This window comes from Camelina sativa, chromosome 4 (assembly GCF_030686135.1).
Source record: "Camelina sativa cultivar CO46 ecotype springtype chromosome 4, ASM3068613v1".
Lineage (NCBI taxonomy): Eukaryota > Viridiplantae > Streptophyta > Magnoliopsida > Brassicales > Brassicaceae > Camelina > Camelina sativa.
In genome coordinates this window covers 16286868-16309762 of record NC_141883.1, presented here as the reverse complement: position 1 = coordinate 16309762, position 22895 = coordinate 16286868, and the positions used below count along the sequence as shown (strand labels likewise).

Below are 22895 nucleotides of genomic sequence, written 5' to 3'. Positions count from 1 at the left end.
TGGAGGTGGTCAGGCTACATGGGTTTCCACTGTCCATCGTTTCTGACAGAGACAAGGTATTCACCAGTCTGTTCTGGAAGGAGTTGTTCAAATTAGCAGGTACGAATCTCTGCCTGAGCACCGCATACCATCCGCAAACCAATGGTCAAACGGAGGTCACCAATAGGAGCCTTGAGACTTACCTTCGTTGTTTGGCTGGAGAGCAACCTCGCACATGGGCAAAATTCTTACCATGGGCGGAATGGTGCTACAACACTTCGTTCCATTCCGCTCTGCAGACTACGCCATTCCAGGTGCTATATGGTAGAGAACTGCTAACTTTGGTCAAGTATGAGACAGGAGCAACAGTCAACGCCGACTTGGACCAACAAGTGCAAGAACGGGAGGCGGCTCTGGGTTTGATCAGAGAAAATCTGCACAAAGCTCAACAGAGGATGAAGAAACAGGTGGATACTCACCGTAGGGAGGTTGAGTTCCAGGTGGGGGATCAGGTCTATCTCAAATTGAGACCTTTCCGTCGCCGATCGCTTGCCCGGAGGGCAAATGAAAAGTTAGCAGCTCATTTTTACAGACCATACCGAGTGGAAGCACGAGTGGGAGAGGTTTCATATCGACTTAAGCTTCCATCTGAGGCTCGGATACATCCCACTTTTCACATTTCGCAGTTGAAGAAGGCCGTGGGAGAGCAGCTGGTATCATCGACTATTCCAACACAACTGACAGAAGATGCGGTCCTTGAAGCAGAACCAGAAGCGGTGTTGGGAACTCGGACGAACCCTCGTTCGGGCCAAGCTGAAGTTTTGATCAAGTGGAAAGGACTCCCCAACTACGAGTGTTCTTGGGAATGGGTCAACACAATCAAAGGGCAATTTCCACTCTTCAACCTTGAGGACAAGGTGAATTTCAAAGGGAGGGGAAATGATACATATGAGGAGCAGCATCCTCCTATTCTCTATCAGTACCAGAGGAGGAAGAGAAGCCCAACAAATGGCTAAGAGTCCAATAACAGGATCCAGTAGATCCAAGAGGAAGTAGTAGGCTTTTTGGAGGGATTACTCTAGTTTAATAATAATAATGTCACTGTCCTACGGTACTGTGGCCTCAACGACTCGTTGGTGTAGAGACAAAGGATCAGTAGGGTTGGGTAGTAGTACTTAAGCGACATGGGGTAAGAGAGTTGGTATCAAAGAATAAGAATACTTTTGTAAGGGGAGGGGAGAGACTCCGAGCATTCTCTCAACTTGTTACTCTTTGTCGCTACTAATAAAGAACATTTGTCTCTTTCTTTGGCTTTATTCTAAACTCACATCCTAAACGTATCAAATTGGTATGATGTGGTCTGTGTTAGGCTTAAAGAGTGGAAAGCTAGAATTTTTTGGGTTGGATCTGGTTGTGCAATTATGTTCTGTTGCTTGTTGATTGGAACTTGGTCTCTGTTAATGTTCAAATTTTCTACTCTGACTTCTTATCAAAGCTAGAAGTCCTTTAGATTTTCTGGATTTCTGTGTAGTGTTGCTTAGAGTTGATTTGTGTAAGTTGCTCTGATAACCAAGGAAGAAAGGTTATAGGGAAATCCACTCTCACTGATTCCTTGGTTGCTGCTGCTGGTATCATTGCCCAAGAGGTTGCTGGTGATGTTCCTTTCTTTTCATTGAGCTCTCTAACTTCCTTAATTCTTTGTCTTCTTTCTTTAACGGGATTGAGTTTAAAATTTTTTGACAACATGGAAGGTGTCTAAAGCGTCGCCAAAAGTTTCCGTTTTTAAGAGTAGCTGATATAGCTTGCACATTTACTCTGTTTGCAGGTTGATGAGGATCTGGTTGCTGAGTTGGAAGAAGACGTGAAAGAGGAGTTTGAAGCATGGACCGTTTGACTTAGTGAAGGTAAAAACAAAAATTATCTTAAGCTTGTGGTTGTGCTGCATAAATAAAGCTTTGTTGAAAGTTGAGATTATTATTGTACCTCATAACCGGATCTCCATGTCTTTTCTCGTCCCCATGTTTTCTGACCATTGTGGTGTTGCGATCTCATTCGATTTCTTGTAGTCGAACTCAACTTAACTTAAAATGAAGAGTTTACAATGGTTTATTTTGGAAGCTTAGGTAAAATATTGACAAGTGTATTAGTTATTTCATGATTTTATCTTATTTTGTTTTCTTTATTAAAAATATACTTCTGTGAATTTGATTTATATAATAGTTTCAACAAAACAAAAAGTTGAAAATTTTGACATATTAAAAATAAAAATAAAAATAGTAATTTCTATAGATGTATATAATAAATAAATTGTTCTACAAGTAAAGTATATAACAAATATATATATGTTTAATGTTTCCTAATTATATAAATATTTTTGTTGTCTTTTTAATGTAATGTAAGTAATTGAAATAATTATTTTGTCATTTTGGATTATTAAATAATGTACTAAAATTTGATAAATAATAAATAATTGATTAAAAATTATTATTTTAATGATTGATCAATCTTGGTAAAAATTGCATGATCTCATGTCGATTTATCGTTTTCTACAGATATGACAACAAATCTAAATAACATGATGGGCAATCGAAATGACGTTCAAGATACACAAATGCATGATCGTTTGAAAAAAGACTTAATTGAGCATATCTGGCAAAAATTTGGTGCAACCTAACAATAAATCTTATTCCGAATTTTGTAAAATATGTTTAATATTCCGAATTTTGTATCTTATGTTTAATATTCCAAATTTTGTAAAATATATTTAATATTCCGAATTCTGTATTGTTTTCTATTTAATGTAATATAAATAATATAAATAATTTTTTTATTCATGATAGATTAGTAAAATTTGATAACTAATTAACAAAAATTAAAAAAAATATTATTTAAACGATGAGCAATCTTTTTTGGGGTATTCTAGTGGAGGGATGATTTTGTTTAAGTTCTAAGTGAGTTGCTTTAATTATTTTAGTATTAATTATATGATTAATAAATACATCAAGAGGGGTGCGGGAGTAATGATGCTTGTGGTTTGTGGATATATATGAATGAATGATATTAGTCTCACCTCTCAACTAATTGACATTTTCACATTACCAAAAAACGAATTGACATTTTCATTTATCAATTACTAAAGTCGTACAGTCTTGTTTGAAAATTACTACGCTTCACAGTAAACTAGAAAAAAAACACATCATTACCAAAAAAAAACAAAACTCATGTTATTGACGTTACGTTGCATGTGAATGTTTTAATGATCTATTTAATCTCTGGTCTTTGTTTATAAACAGAGTTTAATGAGAGGTACGTTCCATTAATGTCAAATTGTCAATGGTACAAGATCAATTTAAAATTGACGAGTGGTAAATTTAATAATTTATTTTCTGAATATGTGGTCGACTAGTCGTAAGTCGTAACTAAACTCCTAGTCATTAGTTGAACAAAAGAAAAAGACTCGTAGTTTTCTCTATTTTAGTTGAGTAGAAGTCATTTTTTTTGCTTAGTTATACATGCATGTGGTTTTGATATGATGCTATTTATTTATTGTCTAATAGTATATGATTTGTGGGGAATAAGACTAGTTCTTGGAAAAGTTGTCATGATTTTATTTTTCATTTCGTTAGTGGTATATTTGCATGTTTTTCATATTTCTGAAATGAATTGTTCCGTCTTTGGTCTCTTTGATTTGGCTTTTTGATATTCACTCTTAAATAATATTACATCGAACTTTGGCGGTTCTCGATATGTGCATAGTAGCTGTACTTTTGTGTAGAATTAACAAAAACTTTAGTGTATTTTAAGCCCAAATGTTTTTTTTTATTTTATTTTAATTATTTGTAAATAGGGTCTAATTTTTAAAATTCCCTTATTTTTGAGACAATACTACTGCAATATTCATAAAAGTCTTACATGAATAGATTAAACTAAGAAAATACGTACTGTCTAGAGATTATTCAGACGTACAAATTAACAAATAGACGTATACATCTCAGACGTAGACAATTCCGCTCTAAACTCCATAGCAGAAACATAAGGCAGCGAACACAATAAAGCTCACTTTGGATCCAATAGTTTTAATGTTAAATGATTTGCCGTAAATTAAATTATTCACCAGCGTTTCCGAGGGCTTGGACATGGACATGGACATGGGCATGGGCGTGGGCATAGACATGTACGTGACCTTTGGGGGCGGCCTCGTCTCTATTCATTTGCGGAAATGAGGAAGAACAAATCACAGTTGCAAAAAGAAAACGTTCAGAATTACATAAACGCAAATGAACAATAGTATGTTTCATCGGCAGCTCACAACAAGATTAAATAATATGCATAAAGTATGTGTTTATTTACGTACCTCGTGAGTACGTGGGCATAGGAGGCCGATCGGCCAAAGGGGGCGATATCGACTCTATTCATATACGAAAATAAAAAAGAACAAAGTGCAACAAAATCTATAGTTAATTGCAATAAGAAATCGTCCAACATTATCCAACTCCAATGAATAAAACTAGTATGTGTCAAGACTCAAGATAACTCACAACAAAAATAAATAAAATGTAAAAGTAGTCACGTGCATTTATGTACCTTGTGAGTAATTTGGAGTTGATTCTCTAGCAATAATTGCCACATACGCGAGCATGATTACTGCTACCGTTACCATTATTCCTGCAAATACATTTTCTTATTAAAATCAGAAGATGGTATTGTAAAGTTCTGTTATGCGTGTTAATAGTTCACTATACTTCTTCTTATTCAAATGTGAATATCATATACGACTAATCATAACGACAGAAAATGAAAAAAGAGATAAACAAGCTTTGGCATGTATACCTAGTTTGTACATTCTTTCTCCCCAACACGCTCTCGTTACAACATGAAGAGTAGGACACAAACGACAAGGGTAGCTATATTCATCACACAAAAAACGAGTGTGTCTGATTGAGATCAAATAAGATTATGAATAGTTTTTGGAATACTGGGAACGTACCTAGTTGAAATATATCGGTGTAGTATTCATGCTCCGTAAATGCTCTTGTGCATACTACCACAAGAGCAGAAACAAGAATTAACCCCATCGTGATTCCTGTCAAAACAAAACGAATGAACCAAATAAATTTTGTTTTTAGGTATTTCTCTTGAAAATATGTAGAGAGATAAATGTTACATGCATGTCCTATTTTTTCTTTTTCTTACTTCAATCATATATTGATGTCTGAGATTGAAAAATTGGAAAAATAAATATAAAACAAAAAGTAACTTGTAGAGATAATTGGCGACATCGCCTCGTTTCCATGGCCACAACGTAGAGTAATAAATTCAAAAGGAACAAGAATTCTAAGAAAATCAATAGAGAGACTTAGAAAGAAACTGTGTAGTGTTTTTCGAATGGTTTTATATATAGTGCGTTCATATATCTACCATTAAAGATCATACCTCTTTTCTTTTGCGGCTGGATCCGTTTCGATCTCTGAACTTTTATCCATAGTATGGGAAGAAGAAGAAAGGTTGCCACACTCACAGTCAAAGTGTTTTCTGTTTCTAAATCCATTGAGTTGTGTGTGTTTAGGCTAACGTGAATTGTTGTATATATAGATAGAACTGTTGAAGTTATGGATTATAGATATGTATGATTTTAATCTCAACTGTTGGATATGGGCTTTGCCCCCAACATCTCTGAAGTCCAATTAGAAGATTCTTAAGAGATTTAAGGCCATAAGTCATGGATCTGGCCATTTGGCCGTATGGGCAAAATGGTCATTTTACGGAGGAGACATAAGGGACCCTAAGTCAGTGGCCCACTATAAATACCAGAGGTCATTGTCAGAGCTGGGGATTCATTTTTTGGGCAATTAGAGAGAGAAGAGCCATTATTTTTGTATTAACTGTGCTTAGCTCTTTGATTGTTATTTTCTGTAAACCCTCACTTCAATTCTACGTTAATAAAAGGACCAGTTCCGATTTATCCCTAAGAATATTCGTATTCGTTATATTGTCGATTTCATACATCAACAATTTGGCGCCCACCGTGGGGCTAGACGGAATCCTTTCATTTGACGAATAGAGTTGAAGACAAAGGCGTTTTCGGAAAACCTGAAGCATGTCTCATACCGATCTCTCCAGCAACAAAGGCGTCGACTCTTCCACGACCCGATCTCCCGCAGCTCGCGTGGAGTCCCCAAGGCCAACCATATGGGGCCGCACCCGTTCAAGGACGAACCAGCTCCAAGGCGTCAATCCAACTAACCGCAAAGCCATAGGCGCTACGCGCGTCGCTCCGACCAGTGGCCTAGCCAATGGCGCTATCCCTCCAGAACGTGTAGCCGTAGGCGACAATCCAACTGACCGTGAAGCCGTAGGCGCTACGCGCGTCGCCCAGACAAATGGCGTAACCAACGGCACTACCCCTCCTGATCGTGCACCTGACGGCGTCACCCCAACCAACCGCACAGCCGCAAACACTACTCCCAGCAGCGCGCGGAGAGGCGTTACTATCAGTCAGGCCGCACTCGATGAAGCCGTACGAAGGACCCTGGACCGTATGAGTGGTCAAGCAGCACATATGGCATCTCAAGGACAAAATGACCAAGCAAGGCACCATACGCGACGACCGGAACCTCGACACGAACAAAATGAAGACGCACTAGCGCCACGCACTCCGCGAGCTGAGCACAACTGATATGATCATGAAACCATCCAAGACGACTCTTGAGTCTTGTTCAACACAAATGAAGTCGAAGATCAATTCTTCCAGCCAAACAACTATTTGGGATATATTCTTACCCCATTTAAAGCATATCTCGAAGTCGAATCAGTCCAATCAGAGTTCAGATGAAGGAGTTATTTATTTTACAAATCAGGTGAACTCATGGCTACACAATTTGGACTTACGAGCATTCAATGGCGGATTCCGACCAATTCAGAAGGGTTCAAGCTATGAACCAAACTGTTCTGGAATCTTGATCCATTCCGGAACCATGGAGATTTGGAATCACATTAAGATCAGTTCATATGTGAAAGATATGGAGATTTCAAGTCAGTGGATCTATCCCAGTTCCAGTTTCGCGTCTGAGCCAAAGATCGTGTTACACAGACCAACTCAGCAACAACTTCGACACGAAATCAGTTGGAGGATGTCAATGGATCTCGTATGTTTCGAACAGGTCCACGAAAATAAGATTTGGCCAACAAACCACAAAGTTACGCTTCATTTGCCAAAGGAGGTCAATCTAGTTCTTCACCTGAAGAGCTTTAGGTCCAATTGGTTTAGGTGCTTCCAGAATTATGTTTGGCAGCCAGGAGTTGTTTCTACTATGCACAAGGTGAAGAAATTTGGACCATCTTGTTTCTCATCAGCAATTTGGACCAAGGAGTTCAAGGATGCACTTAATGGGTCAATTCAAGAGGTTATGGCCAAAGAAAACATAGGAAATTATAATGGGGATGATATCTATCAAGTCCAGTCTACTTTGAGCCTAATACAAGCCCAAAAAAGCCCAAAATAATCACTTTATTTTGTGGTCAAAGAAGAGTGACGAAAATTGAGTTCAAGTCACCTTGGGAAGGGATACATGCATAAAGAGTCACTTTGGAAACATGCACCAAGAGTTGGGTCTTCATTCAATTTAGTATCTTTAATGTTTTTAGTTTCAAGAATAATCAATACTTGGCTTTGTGACCAAGTTTTCTATCCCTATATAAACACATGTAATCTCATTTGAGAAATAATTCAATCAAGAAATCTTTTATCTTTTATTTGAGAGTGGAAAACTCCTTTGTTCCTCTGGAACTTGTTCTTTCTCCTTGGTGGGTTACATCAAAGAGTTTTCGGTATATCAAGTGATTCCGCCGCACTTGACGTTTCCATTCACTAGCTGAGGATTGAAGAGTCGTTTTAAGAGAGTCTAGGGCACAAGGATTTATGGGATTCGTCTCACGCCTTGTCATCTGTCTCCGCGAAGCTTCTATCTAAAGTTCCACCGCCTTGCTTTGTTTGGTTTGTTTTAAGAGAGTTTGGGGCATAAGGATTTTCGAGTTTATCTTACGCCTTATCATCCAGCTCCGCGAGCCTTCAGAGATCTAGGATTATCAGTCTACCAACCTTAGAGCGTCGATTCCTTGGGAGGATCACATCAACAACACTCCGCGAGCTGAGCACAACACTCTGCAAGCTGAGCACAACACTCCGAGAGCTGAGAATAACACTCCGCGAGCTGAGCACCACACTAACGGAAGGCCCCGACTCTCGTCAATCATCGTTGGACCCAATGGCGAGCAGCCGAGAGTACATTTCTAAACTGACCAGATGCTCATGGATCGATGTGCTGGGCTGAATCAACCCGAGAACGCTGAAAATCGCGCCCTCAAGCAAGAACTTCAATAGATGCAAGCCCAGCTGAAGAAGATTACGTCTCAGATGCACCGTGTAACAAGCGCAGCACCAGAGCTGGAGACCGTTCTGGCAGAAGCACGACGTTCGCCTTTCACCTCAAGAGTCTCAGGTGTCAAAGTTAGACGCAACCCCGACACCAGCAAGAACAAGCCGATACCGTATGACGGAAAGGGGGACCCCACTGTCTTCCTGAAGTCGATGTCCATCCACATTGGTAGTTCATACTTCTCACCAGAAGAAGAAGACGTGGGAAGTTGTCAGCTGTTTGTCGAAAGCCTAACCGGCGAAGCATTGAACTGGTTTTCAAAGCTGAAGGCCAATTCAATCGATGGTTATGAAGCACTGACAACCACATTCCTTCAGCATCACCAATGCTTCATGCATGTACCCGCGTCGAATGCCGACTTATGGAGAATGTACCGAAGCACAATGAGCCACTGCGGACTTTCATGGCCATGTTTAAAGGAGTCGTATCTCAACTCGCCATCAGCGACGACGCCGCAATAGGTGCACTTAAGAACGCACTTGTTCACGGGACCAGGTTCAAGGAAGACCTAACAATCCAACCCGCCACATCCTTGGGCGAGGTCCTTGCACGCGCAAATCGATACATCGAGGTAGACGAAGACACGGGAAAAGGAAACATGAACCAGGTCGACGCGGTGGAGAAAGCACCCGAAAAAGCCTTGAGCTCAAAAAACAAAGCTGTGGAAGCATACTATGAACCTCGCCAACATTACAACAGAGACTACGCTAAAGGCGAGAGGGGAAGGAAGGCAACGATGTTCGCTATCGATGGAAACGAGCAACAGCAAGGCAAGCATTGGAACAAGTACGATCGTGAGACTGATGGTCCCACCTTCAAAGGCAAACGCGGTTATTGCGTATTCCACAAATTTGGCGGACATTCCACGGAGGATTGCAAAACACTTCAATACCTTCTTCTTCACAAAGACAAGAGAGGTGACATCGATGTAGAGCGAGAACGGAGAAAGGTTAACACGCATAAGGATAACCCGTACTGTTTGGCAGACCAGCAACAGCATGAAAGGCAGCATGAAGAAGAAGCAGCAACACAGAATGACCGAGCACGGGCACAAAATGACCGAGCACGAGAAATAGCTTGCCTGCCTCCTCCCCCGAAACGAAGCCATGACGCGGAAGAACACGATGAACCGCCAGCTCCTCGCCGAAGGATCAACATGATCATGGGCGGCTTGTCAACATGTAGCGACTTTGTTCGTTCAATCCAAGCATACTGCCGCAAAGCAGAAACAAAACGCAGCTGGCCCTCCCATAGCAACGAGTTCAAAACTTCCTCCAATCCTATCATGTTTACTGAAGAGGACGCGCGCAACGCGAGTCTAAACAACGACCCACTTGTCATAGAAATGATAATTGGGGAAAGTTCGGTAACGAGAATTCTTATTGACACCGGAAGTTCGGTCAATGTGATATTCAAGGATGTCCTGATCCAAATGGAGATCGACCTACGCAACACCACACATGACACGCAGCCTCTAACGGGATTCGACGGAGACACCATAATGACTGTTGGAACCATCACACTTCCGATCTACGTCGGCAGTACGATGCAGTGCTTCAACTTCGCAATTGTAGACAAACCCATCATCTACAATGTCATTCTGGGAACACCGTGGCTTCACAAGATGCACCCGTCGCTTCAACTTACCACCAGTGCGTCAAGTTTCCAAACGCGTACGGTATCTACACGCTGCGTGGAGATCCTCTAATGGCGCGAAGTTGTTTCATCATCGAGAAAAAGATGCGGAATGCAAGGGCTTTCGTAATTGCCGAATCAGCACCAACGCGAGATCCACGCACACTGCCACCAAAAGAATCTGTGATCCAGATTAACGTCAATTTGTCCGATCCTAAACGTTGTGTCGGCATAGGCGCCAAGCTACCAGTAGCTCTGTAGGACAAACTCATCCAGTTTTTGCGTAAAAACGCAACCACCTTCGCTTGGACCATAGACCACATGACTGGAATCGATCCTAGCATAACTAGCCACGAGCTCAACGTCGACCCAACTTACAAACCCGTTAAGCAGAAGCGTCGGAAGCTCGGTGCAGATCGCACAACTGCAGTCAATGACGAGGTACGATAGCTGTTAGATGCTGGTTCAATTACGGAAGTTCGCTATCCAGATTGGCTGAGTAACCCGGTTGTAGTTAAGAAGAAAATCGGTACATGGAGAGTATACGTTGATTTCACCGATCTCAACAAAACCTGTCCGAAAGATAGTTTTCCTCTGCTTCGCATTGACCAGATCGTTGAAGCCACAGCTGGGAAACGAACTGCTATCTTTCATGGATGTGTTCTCGGGATACAACCAGATAATGATGCACAAGGATGACCGCGAGAAGACTGCATTCATTACCGAACAAGGCACCTTTTGTTACAGAGTCATGCCTTTTGGGCAAAAGAACGCATGAGCAACTTATCAACGCTTGGTAAACCGGATGTTTGCAAGTCAGCTTGGGCGGACCATGGAGGTCTACATTGATGATATGCTCGTCAAGTCGGCACAAGCAGCAGACCATGTCGACCACTTGAAGCAATGTTTCGAGATACTCAACAAGTATAGCATGAAGCTCAATCCGGCTAAGTGCACTTTTGGCGTAACTTCCGGAGAATTCCTGGGTTATCTCGTTACGAAACGCGGTATAGAAGCAAATCTTAAGCAGATCTCGACGATCATCAACCTTCCATCTCCGAGAAACACCCGCGAAGTACAACGCTTAACTGGGCGTATCGCCGCACTGAATCGCTTCATCTCTCGCTCAACAGACAAGTGCTTGCCGTTTTACCAGCTCCTCCGCGGGAATAAACGTTTTGAGTGGGATGAGAAGTGCGCACTGGCGTTCAAGCAACTGAAAGATTACCTATCATCTCCGCCAGTCCTAGCCAAACCGGAGCAAGGAGAAACTTTGTACCTTTACATAGCCATCTCTTGTTCAGCTATAAGTGGTGTGCTCGTCAGAGAAGATCACGGAGAACAACATCCTATCTTTTATGTGTGCAAAACTCTCGACGGCGCAGAACTTCGATACGCGACTCTTGAGAAGCTCGCATATGCGGTTGTTATTTCAGCTTGAAATCTCCGTCCCTACTTCCAATCTCACACAGTCGATGTAATGACCCTCACCAAGGGGTAAATTTTAAAATAAAAACCCCTGGCCAAAGGACCTGGAAAGGACATGAAGAGAAGGCAAGGAAGGAAGGTAGAAGAATTACTGAAGAAGTGTCCGAGAAATTCTGGACGGACCGAGAGATGGCCGATGGTACCATGTACCATGTACCATGTACCATGTACCATGTACTCTACCGGACGTACGTGGAACGACCGTACGTACCAGGCGAACGCCGAGCGGACAAGGACTGTGTCTTGGACGGGAAGCGAGAGTGGGAAGGAACCCACTAAGGAGGGTGAATTAAATATTAAAAAGTGGAGTTAGTGGAGTCTCCACTAAGTGATTATTTAATCACAAAATTAACTAAGCGGAATTTTCCACTAAGAGTTAATTTAATCTCATGGAAGTAAGTGAGAGACAAGAGAAGATTCTCTTGGACAAGTGTTGTGCTCACTTAACAAGTGTACACACATGAAAATTGGTAGCTTAGAAGATGGACACTCTTCAAGCATGCATTGGGACAAGTTGTCGCCTACACTCTCTATATAAAGACCTGCATCCTCTCTCATTTCGCCAAAAAAATTCTAAGGGAGAAGAAGAGAAAGAGAGAAAGGAGAGGAAGAGAGAAAGAAGAGAGAAAAAAAAAGAGAGGTGTTGCCGCAAAGGAGAAAGAGTGAAGGAGAAAGGAAGCAAGACAAGACTATCGACTATTGCAAGGTGTTGAATCGAGTGGGAAATCGATTTCAACAAGGGAAGGGACTCAAGTGTGCTGTGAAGGAGCTTCATCAAGAAAGTCCGACCACTCCTTACAAGAGATCGCCGGTTTTCTGTGAGTTCAGGCACATATAGCACCGGCTAGATGGGGATTAAAGACATTCATCTAGTGGACGGTTTGCATGAGCATATAGTTGTATTTTTTACTTGAATTTCTTTTGTGATTTTCTTGTTTAAATGCATGTGTGGTGAGGTTATACCAGTTACTAGTTCGAAATATTCTAGTAACAAGGGTGATAACTAGTGTTGATACTTGTAAAAATTATGAGCTTAAAAACCATAAGAACTCAAGTATCAATCTTGCTGAAGTCTTAATGCGTTTTAGTCCGCGACAAAGTCCGGCTAGCGTAGTAAGACTGGGGTATTGCTGTCCTTCCTATTCCGTACCACATGCAGCCGCGACATGCAACCCATGTTCGTGTGTTTGTAGGGTTGGTTACGAAGAGCTCGGAGGTTACTGGGCTCGCTACCCTGGCCGTAGCTGTCTACATGACGGTGTGGCTCTAAATGAAGTCCGGTTGCATGCCTTTGTGGTTGCAACGCGGTTGTTCAGAAGGGTGTTAAGAAGAGGAAGCATACCGGGCCCATAAATTAAAACTTGTTTAAAACTCTTTGTTTTTATTCAAGTTCGTGTTGTTGCATGTGGTTGAATGTTGTTGCATATTGTTGCATGTTGTTGCATGTTGATGCTTGTTGTTGTGATTGCTTGCTAGATGAATTTGCGTAGCTCATTATCTTCCGCATGCTATCTCTGATTGGTTGTTGGTTGAATGCTTGCTTGCAGGTTGTTTGTTATTGGGGTTTGGGATTGGGGCTAATCTCTTTGCAGGAACCATGAGCTCACTAAGTAATCTTAGATTACTTATGATAAATATTTGTGTTGCAGGTAACCCTAGAGGGAACTAGAGAGCGTGGTGAACGATAGGAACCCGGAGTAGTTTTATTTTGTGTCTATTGTAAAATTCAAGTATGTTTCTTTTCGAATCAAACTTTGGCACTAGGCCTTATCTAAAGCTCTACCATCTTTTGGTATCTATTTTGTAATAAACTCTTTTTATTTATCAAAGTATTCGGGTTTCTTTTAAATGGGCGAGTGGTACTGATATAGACTTTGTCCGAGTCAGCTCAACGCACGTTGTGTCACAAGGGTTGCAAAGCCTTAAGGATGTACCATGTGGTCGGGAACCTCACCGATGGACTGGCGAAAGGGTCCTGATCCGTTCTTGCACCCGGTCGGATTGTTGGTGAACGCTTCCAAAGTAGCGTCCCGGTGTCGTCCGCGGTCCGCCCGGCCATACAGCGGTTCGGGGGCGTTACAACGGTGGTATCAGAGCATGGTTATGATGCTATATTACTCGTGTTTTCAAATGTTTTATCGAGTCAAAAAGGGTCGCAGTAGACACTTAGGATAATCCGGTTCGTTCATCACTTAGGATTAGATGGGATTAAGTAAACCTTGTTGATCATGGATGCAGATGTTTGGTCAAGGATCTGAAAGGTCTAGATCGATGCACTTTTCGCCGGACATAGGGAGGGGTTCAAGTCCACAGTTTGGTCCGGAGGAATGGGGTCCACATTTTGGGGATGAACAAGGGGAGGAATCGTTTCCAGGCATATTCGAACCAAATATGTATATGCCTGAATGGGATGTACCCGTCGCGACGCCGAGGTACACACCACCGAGTTCTACTCGGTACAGTATGCCTGAGAATATGTACCAGCCGGCACCAGGATTTTCACCAATTGGTCAGTTCGCTGCCAATCCGAACCAGAATATGCCAAGGGGAGACCAAGTTCGTGGAGGAGGCCCGAATGAGCCGAGTGTACCAGAGACCCAGCAGACACTTAAGATGATTCAAGATCTTTTGAATCACATGATCCAGCAACATCAGCAGAACCAAGGAAATCGGTCAGAAGAAACTCCATCAAATCACTTTCTAAGATTGGTGGTGATGGTGAGGAATCTAGGACTTCGCAAGTTCAAAGGAGATCAGAACACGGTCTTAGCAGACGCATGGATAAGAGAATTGGAGACTAACTTTGAAATGTCAAGATGTCCGGAGGAGTTTAGAAGACCAATCGCAGTCAACTTCTTAGAAGAGGATGCTCGTGCATGGTGGGATAGCGTAGTTCCTCGCTATAGATACCAGTCTATATCATGGGGGATATTCAGGAGAGAGTTTGAGCAGAAGTACTTTCCACCAGAGTCACGCGATCGACTAGAGAATCAGTTCTTGAGACTGGAACAAGGTGATATGAGTGTTCGAGCCTATGGAAAAGTTTTCACTAGACTTCGGAGATATTTGTATCAAGGTAATGACGATGATATAGCTATGGCCCGAAGATTCTTTAACGGACTCAGGCCAGATATAAAGGGAAGGTTACATGCTGTGACATACAGAAGCGTTGCAGAAGTGGAAGAGAGAGCGGTGAGTGTTGAGCAGGGCATTGAAACGGAAAAAGAGATTATGGCCCGAGAGAAAAAGAAGGAACCAGTGCAGCAAAATAAGGTTGTGAACCTTCGAAAGGTGAATTAAGTAGCGGGATGAAATTGGGGTGCAGGTCGTGGTAAAGTCAGTATGACTATAAACCAAGGAGGACGTACCGTGAGCAACATGGATCCTAGGGGATGCTATGTGTGTGGTCAACTTGGGCATTTTGCTCGAGCCTGTCCAACCGTTGTGGAAACAAAGAATACTAGTCTGTCGTCCGTCACATGTTTCTACTATGGCGACATGGGACACTATACGACCTCATGTCCATCGAAGCCGACCAAACTGAACGCCCAAACTGTGAACCGTGCCCAGCCAGTGAAGGAACCCCCAGCGAAGAAGCAAGCAACCCCATCAAATGTTTTTGCTTTAGGAGTAGAGCCACCCAAACCTCCAAAGCCTGTGAAAGGCCCTATAACAGGTTTGATTGGGTTCTAACTCTCTTGTGATTGATTGTGTGTTTGTGTGATTGTGTGTTTAGCTTTTGCATTGCATTTTTATATTTGCCTTGCATTTAGGAACATTACTTGTTGGTGGTAACCCCACACATGTATTGTTCGGTTCGGGAGCGTCCAATAGTTTTGTGACTCCCGAAGTGGCCGACAAGTTCGGAGATTTGTGTGAAGAGAAAGAAGTGAACATCAATGTCTACACTGCTGGTAATCAACTACCTCTGAAGACAAGCAGATTGTTCAAGGAAGTGTCGATAGTCTTGCAGGATATAAACCTCCCGGTGAATCCTCTAGTGATGCCGTTGGAAAGGTTTGATGCTATTTTGGGAATGGATTGGTTGTCGGAGCACCAAGCCCATATAGACTGCAGCATGAGCAGAGTTGTATTTGAAAATGGAGGAAGGACACCTATAGTTTTCAACGGAATTAGCCCGAGTAAGACGGCATATTTCGCATCGACAATAAGGATTGGAAGATCGTGCGATGAAGAGAATGTTTACCTAGTCACTCTTACCGCCATGGGAGGAGATGACAAGGGAGACATGGGAGTGGAGGACATCACAGTAGTCAGGGACTATGAAGATGTATTGAGGCCATTAGAAGGATTGCGTCCACCAAGGAACCATCCTTTTACAATAAATCTTGAGCCCGAAGCTGTCCCGATTGCTAAAGCACCGTATCGCATGGCACCAGCCAAGTTGGCTGAACTCAAAACTCAGTTAGAGGATTTGTTGGAGAAGGGTTTTATTCGACCGAGTTCATCGCCATGGGGAGCCCCAGTGCTATTTGTCAAGAAAAAGGACGGAAGCATGCGTTTGTGTATTGATTACCGAGGAATCAATAACATAACCATTAAGGATAAGTATCCGTTGCCACGGATTGATGAGCTGTTAGATCAACTCAGAGGAGCAAGTTGGTTTTCGAAGGTTGATTTAGCCTCCGGCTATCATCAAATCTCGATTGCAGAACAAGATGTGATGAAGACGGCATTTCAGACAAGATATGGCCAGTACGAGTTCGTGGTAATGCCGTTTGGACTCACCAACGCACCGGCAGCATTCATGCGTTTAATGAATGAGGTTTTCCATGATTATTTGGATCGATTTGTGATAATATTCATCGATGACATCCTTATATATTCACGGAGTGTAGAGGAGCACGCAGAGCATTTGGAGAAGGTATTGGAAAAACTAAGGGAGAAAAAGCTGTTCGCTAAGTTCAGCAAGTGCAAGTTCTGGCAAAGGGAAATCGGATTCTTAGGACACCGAGTTTCGGATCAAGGTGTGTCCGCCAACCCAGAAAAGATTGCCGCAATTCAAGATTGGCCAAAGCCGACAACAGTGTCAGAGGTCAGAAGTTTCTTAGGCCTGGCAGGCTATTATCGGAAGTTTGTAAAGGGATTTTCATCCATTGCAAAACCTTTGACGTGAATCACTGGTAAGGGAATACCTTTTATTTGGAGTGAAGAGGTGGAAGAAGCTTTTAGGAAGCTAAAAGGAGCATTGACAACGGCACCAATTTTAGCTCTGCCCGAGCCAAATCAGTCGTATGCTGTGTACACAGATGCATCAAGAGTTGGCGTTAAATGTGTTCTGATGCAAGGATATAGAGTAATTGCCTATGCCTCCAGACAGTTAAGGAAGCATGAAGAAAACTACCCCACTCATGACCTAGAAATGGCAGCCGTGGTGTTTGCGTTAAGGATATGGAGATCATATTTGTATGGAGAAGCTGTTCAGGTATTTACGGATCATCAGAGTCTTAAATACTTGTTCACGCAACCAGATCTTAATTTGCGCCATAGAAGGTGGATGGAATTCATTGCTGATTATGACTTGAAGATCCAGTACCACCCAGGCAAAGCGAATGTAGTGGCAGATGCACTAAGCCGAAGGAAAGCACAAGTCGATGTCGAGAAAGATATGGAGTCTCTAGCCGATGAATTGAAGAAGGTAAGGCTTCTAGCCTTAGAAGGAAAATCTAGTGAGCCATTGGGTTTACAAGCTGTAACTCAAGCGAGCCTACTACATCGAATTCGCGAAGAGCAACCCAAGGACGAGAACCTGAAGAAAATTATCGAGGAGTTGAAGGGTTTAGACGGACCAAATGCTAGTGGTTACCACTTAGCAGATGATGGCACCTTACACCTTAATGGGAGAATAACTGTACCTGACCGGAGTGGACTACGAGAGAAGATATTGAGAGCAGCCCACAGTTCAGCGATAAGTATACACACTGGAAGCACCAAAATGTACAAGGACGTGCGTAGGTATTATCATTGGCCTGGATTGAAGAGAGCAGTAGCAAAATGGGTAAGCCAATGTGATTCATGTCAAAGAATCAAGGTAGAGCATCAAGTGCCAGCAGGATTGCTTCGCAACTTGCCCATACCGACATGGAAATGGGACTCTTATCTCGATGGATTTTATTACCGGTCTACCAACCAGGAAGGGATGAATCAATGACGCTGTATGGGTAGTGGTTGATCGTTTAACCAAGGTAGCCCACTTGGTTTCAATAAAGAGCACGGATCAAGCGCCAATTTTGGCAGAGAAGTATATAGACGAGATTTTGAAGTTGCATGGAGTGCTAGCAAACATTGTCTCCGACCGAGATCCAAAGTTCGCATCAATATTTTGGCAAGATTTGCAGAGGGCGTTGGAAACGGATGTTCACATGAGCACCTCATTCCACCCAGAGACTGATGGACAGACGGAAAGGACTATCTGAACCATAGAGGACATGATCCGACTATGTGCGTTGGAATGGTCTACAGATTGGGAAGGGAACTTGCCATTGGTTGAGTTTGCGTATAACAATAGTTATCACTCAAGTATCGGCATGTCACCGTTTGAAGCAATGTACGGAAGGCCTTGTCGAACACCTTTGTGTGGGATGGAAGTTGGGGAAAGGATAAGTTTCAATCACAAGCTGATTAATGAGACGATAGAGAAGGTCAAGTTTATTCAAGAGTGCATGAAGAAAGCCCAGGATCGCCAGAAAAAGTACGCAGATCGTAAAAGGCGGTAAGTGGAATTTGAAGTCGGGGATATGGTGTACTTGAAGGTAGGACCACAAAAAGGAAAGGATCGATTTGGTAAAGTGGGAAAGCTCACGGTAAGGTTCATCGGACCATACCGGATTGAGAGAAGAGTTGGAGAGGTAGCCTACCGGCTATCTATGCCAGAGACTATGCGGCTACATAAAGTCTTCCACGTTTCACAACTACGGAAGCATGTACCGGATCCTAACATGATTGTGCCCGAGCCTATCGACGAATTGGAGCCAAATCTCACATACCCCGAGAGACCGTTTGGATTAGGGCAAAGGAGGACTCGGAAGTTGAAGAACAGGAGCATTCTTCAAATCCAAGTATTCTGGGGAAAGCAGAACCGTAAGGTCATCACTTGGGAGGATGAGGATAGGATTCGCACCAAGTATCCTCAGCTGTTCATCGGAGAGGATGAAGCAGGGCCATCAGATCATTATGGAATTCGGGACGAATTCTATTAAGGGGGGAGAATGTAATGACCCTCACCAAGGGGTAAATTTTAAAATAAAAACCCCTGGCCAAAGGACCTGGAAAAGAAATGAAGAGAAGGCAAGGAAGGAAGGTAGAAGAATTACTGAAGAAGTGGCCGAGAAATTCTGGACGGACCGAGAGATGGCCGATGGTACCATGTACCGTACCGGACGTACGTGGAACGACCGGACGTACCAGGCGAACGCCGAACGGACAAGGACTGTGTCCTGGACGGGAAGCGAGAGTGGGAAGGAACCCACTAAGGAGGGTGAATTAAATATTAAAAAGTGGAGTTAGTGGAGTCTCCACTAAGTGATTATTTAATCACAAAATTAACTAAGTGGAATTTTCCACTAAGAGTTAATTTAATCTCATGGAAGTAAGTGGGAGACAAGAGAAGATTCTTTTGGACAAGTGTTGTGCTCACTTAACAAGTGTACACACATGCAAATTGGTGGCTTAGAAGATAGACACTCTTCAAGCATGCATTGGGACAAGTTGTCGCCTACACTCTCTATATAAAGACCTCCATCCTCTCTCATTTCGCCAAAAAAATTCTAAGGGAGAAGAAGAGAAATAGAGAAAGGAGAGGAAGAGAGAAAGAAGAGAGAAAAAAAAAGAGAGGTGTTGCCGCAAGGGAGAAAGAGTGAAGGAGAAAGGAAGCAAGACAAGACTATCGACTATTGCAAGGTGTTGAATCGAGTGGCAAATCGATTTCAACAAGGGAAGGGACTCAAGTGTGCTGTGAAGGAGCTTCATCAAGAAAGTCCGACCACTCCTTACAAGAGATCACCGGTTTTCTGTGAGTTCAGGCACATATTGCACCGGCTAGATGGGGATTAAAGAATTCAATTTAATGGACGGTTTGCATGAGCATATAGTTGCATTTTTTACTTGAATTTCTTTTGTGATTTTATTGTTTAAATGCATGTGTGGTGAGGTTATACCAGTTACTAGTTCGAAATGTTCTAGTAACAAGGGTGATAACTAGTGTTGATACTTGTAAAAATTATGAGGTTAAAAACCATAAGAACTCAAGTATCAATCTTGCTGAAGTCTTAATGCGTTTTAGTCCGCGACAAAGTCCGGCTAGCGTAGTAAGACTGGGGTATTGCTGTCCTTCCTATTCCATACCACATGCAGCCGCGACATGCAACCCATGTTCGTGTGTTTGTAGGGTTGGTTACGAAGAGCTCGGAGGTTATTGGGCTCGCTACCCTGGCCGAAGCTGTCTACACGATGGTGTGGCTCTAAATGAAGTCCGGTTGCATGCCTTTGTGGTTGCAACGCGGTTGTTCAGAAGGGTGTTAAGGAAAGGAAGCATACCGGGCCCATAAATTAAAACTTGTTTAAAACTCTTTGTTTTTATTCAAGTTCGTGTTGTTGCATGTTGTTGCATGTTGTTGCATGTTGTTGCATATTGTTGCATGTTGTTGCATGTTGATGCTTGTTGTTGTGATTGCTTGCTAGATGAATATGCGTAGCTCATTATCTTCTGCATGATATCTCTGATTGGTTGTTGGTTGAATGCTTGCTTGCATGTTGTTTGTTATTGGGGTTTGGGATTGGGGCTTGCAAGAACCCTGAGCTCACTAAGTAATCTTAGATTACTTATGATAAATATTTGTTTTGCAGGTAACCCTAGAGGAAACTAGAGGGCGTGGTGAACGATAGGAACCCGGAGTAGTTTTATTTTGTGTCTATTGTAAAATTCAAGTATGTTTCTTTTCGAATCAAACTTTGGCACTAGGCCTTATCTAAAGCTCTACCATCTTTTGGTATCTATTTTGTAATAAACTCTTTTTATTTATCAAAGTATTCGGGTTTCTTTTAAACGGGCGAGTGGTACTGATATAGACTTTGTCCAAGTCGGCTCAACGCACGGTGTGTCACAAGGGTTACAAAGCCTTAAGGATGTACCGTGTGGTCGGGAACCTCACCGATGGACTGGCCAAAGGGTCCTGATCCGTTCTTGCACCCGACCGGATCATTGGTAAACGTTTCCAAAGTAGCGTCCTAGTGCCGTCCGTGGTCCGCCCGGCCATACGGTGGTTCGGGGGCGTTACAGTCGAAGTCTTAACAAATCAACCTTTGCGGACGATTCTGCACAGCCCTAGCCAGTCAGGTCGCTTAGCAAAGTGGGCCGTAGAGTTGAGTGAGTACAACATAGAGTACAAGAACCGCACCTGCGCTAAATCACAAGTTCTCGCAGATTTTCTCGTTGAACTCTCTCCTGAACTCGAAGCTGACACCCCTCCACCCGAGATATGGTTACTTCACGTAGATGGCGCTTCGTCAAAGATGGGCTCGGGAGCAGGCGTACGCCTAACCTCGCCAACAGGTGAAATCTTGGAGCAGTCATTCCGCCTTGCTTTCTCTGCTTCTAACAACGACGCTGAGTATGAAGCACTAATCGCTGGACTGCGTCTCGCGCATGGAATCAGCGTCAAGAAGATCCAAGCTTATTGTGACTCTCAGCTGGTAACGCATCAGTTCAGTGGAGATTATGCAACAAGACATGCACGCATGGATGCCTACCTCAAAGTTGTTCGCGACTTATCCCATAAATTCCAGTTCTTTGAGCTCGTCAAGATTCCACGAAGCGACAATGCTCCAGCTGATGCACTTGCAACGCTTGCTTCTACATCTGATCCCGATCTCCGAAGAGTAATTCCTGTAGAGAGCATTGATCAACCGAGTATCAACGTCAACTTGTTACCACCCGCTCCGGCCAAGCCCCTTGAAGCTGCTGTCAATGTCTTGGCAATGGTTTCAGCAGTCACAAGATCGGCCCGAACGACCACAAATGCAACTACCCCTGCCACGTGAAAGACCCCATCCCCGGCCATCCATGGCCGGAGAGGTTCTCTCGTCCCATTACACTACTTAGTCATATTTAGGGCCCATTCCTTAAACAATGTTCATTCTGTGATTCATACATAGAGTCTATATAATATAATACTTAGAGTAAGCAAACATTCGATATTTCATTAAGTAATCAAAGGATTCGATACAACTTATGAGTTTGCATAATAAGCTAGTACAAGTTTGTATAATCGATCCTAGCTACCCATAACACCACCACTCATCTTCCCGACCATGAGTCCCGCGCCTAAGCACTTCCTTTCCCGCGATCACCCTCCTTTCCTGAAATCCAAGTAGGCATCAATAACATTCCCTTTTTAGTCGTACATGTCATGCAATGCACGCTAAGTACTAATAACCGTCCAGTACAGAGGTCGGCCGGTAGAGAGTTATCCCGTGCATCAGTTCGGACGGTGTACTGGAGAGTCTGTACAGATCCCTGTCCAACCGCCGAGCCGCGTTTACTTTTCTCCGCCCGATCCGTCCGTACTCGGACACCCTGGATGGTACGCTGATAGGTAGGGAGGTAGCATACGCATCAGTTCGGTTATTTAACGGTGAACCTGGCGGTTCCCGATCCACTTCCGAGCCACACCCTCTTTCCTCCGACCAACCGGACCAACCGAAGCGTTACGTTTGCTCATGTTTGATGCAACTACCCCATTCCCTAGAGCCCATAAGGTCGGTACTATACCGTACCTCTGATCCGTTAACCTTTCTTGCCGAACTCTCTATCTCTCGGAACCTTCTTCCTGATCTTATACTCGAACACTTGAGTATATTTGTGTGTTTTTTCTGTTTTCCGATGGTGTGTCCCAAATGAGAAGGAACACCCTTTTTATATAGGGTCCTGGGCCGCGGTTTTGGCCCCAAAAAGCACCCTTCGGACGAATCCGTTCATTCGCTCCCATTCGCTCATTTACGCTCGGCCATACCCGTTCGGCCATGGCCGTTTGGCCGTGCCCTTTCGGTCCCGAGCTCCCAGCTGACCAGTGTACTGTCCACTATCATCCAGCTGGTCGTGCTGGGTCGAGCTGGGTCGAGCTGGGTCGAGCTCCCTGGCAGCTGGTCTAGCTGGCACTAGCTGGCCGAGCTGTCCGTAGCTGGCCGGAAACGATCCGCAGCTGGCCGAGAGCTGTACGGAGCTGACCGATCTTTGTCCTGTACTTGGCTTGTTTGTTTCCCACTGTCCAAGCTATCGAGTAGCTCTTCCCAACTTGTCCGAGATCTCCCTACCTTCCCGGACCAAGCCACGGCCTACGA

The 22895-nt window shown here is 43.4% G+C and overlaps 3 protein-coding genes across 3 annotated transcripts; 2 read left to right on the top strand and 1 right to left on the bottom strand.

The window, feature by feature from the left end:
- Positions 1-3850: 3850 nt before the first annotated feature.
- Positions 3851-5537, bottom strand: LOC147945811 (uncharacterized). The gene is made up of 6 exons (XM_087509615.1): positions 5413-5537; positions 4967-5062; positions 4810-4883; positions 4564-4644; positions 4334-4387; positions 3851-4182 (listed from the first exon to the last, which is right to left on the bottom strand). Exons 3-6 carry the CDS (start codon positions 4820-4822, stop codon positions 3992-3994), a joined length of 339 nt encoding a protein of 112 aa, XP_087365741.1. The 5' UTR covers positions 4823-4883; positions 4967-5062; positions 5413-5537; the 3' UTR covers positions 3851-3991.
- A 2822-nt stretch (positions 5538-8359) lies between these two features.
- On the top strand, positions 8360-10122 carry LOC147945810 (uncharacterized). Its single transcript, XM_087509375.1, has 2 exons — positions 8360-8624; positions 8732-10122. The coding sequence occupies exons 1-2, from the start codon at positions 8360-8362 to the stop codon at positions 10120-10122; spliced, it is 1656 nt and encodes a 551-aa protein (XP_087365501.1).
- Positions 10123-18295: 8173 nt separating this feature from the next.
- Positions 18296-18757, top strand: LOC147945809 (uncharacterized). The gene has a single exon (XM_087509374.1). The coding sequence runs from the start codon at positions 18296-18298 to the stop codon at positions 18755-18757; it is 462 nt and encodes a 153-aa protein (XP_087365500.1).
- Positions 18758-22895: the final 4138 nt, after the last annotated feature.

What these genes read in the sequence shown, in the direction of transcription:
- LOC147945810 (XM_087509375.1), top strand. Translation starts at nt 8,360, where the DNA reads ATGCAAGCCCAGCTGAAGAAGATTACGTCTCAGATGCACCGTGTAACA. An exon ending in AGAAGAAGACGTGGGAAGTT is followed by an intron (nt 8,625 to 8,731) that starts GTCAGCTGTTTG and finishes ACATTCCTTCAG; the next exon opens with CATCACCAATGCTTCATGCA.
- LOC147945811 (XM_087509615.1), bottom strand. An exon ending in AACTCCAAATTACTCACAAG is followed by an intron (nt 4,388 to 4,563) that starts GTACATAAATGC and finishes GTATATGAATAG; the next exon opens with AGTCGATATCGCCCCCTTTG. An exon ending in TATGCCCACGTACTCACGAG is followed by an intron (nt 4,183 to 4,333) that starts GTACGTAAATAA and finishes GCAAATGAATAG; the next exon opens with AGACGAGGCCGCCCCCAAAG.
- LOC147945809 (XM_087509374.1), top strand. Translation starts at nt 18,296, where the DNA reads ATGGTGTACTTGAAGGTAGGACCACAAAAAGGAAAGGATCGATTTGGT.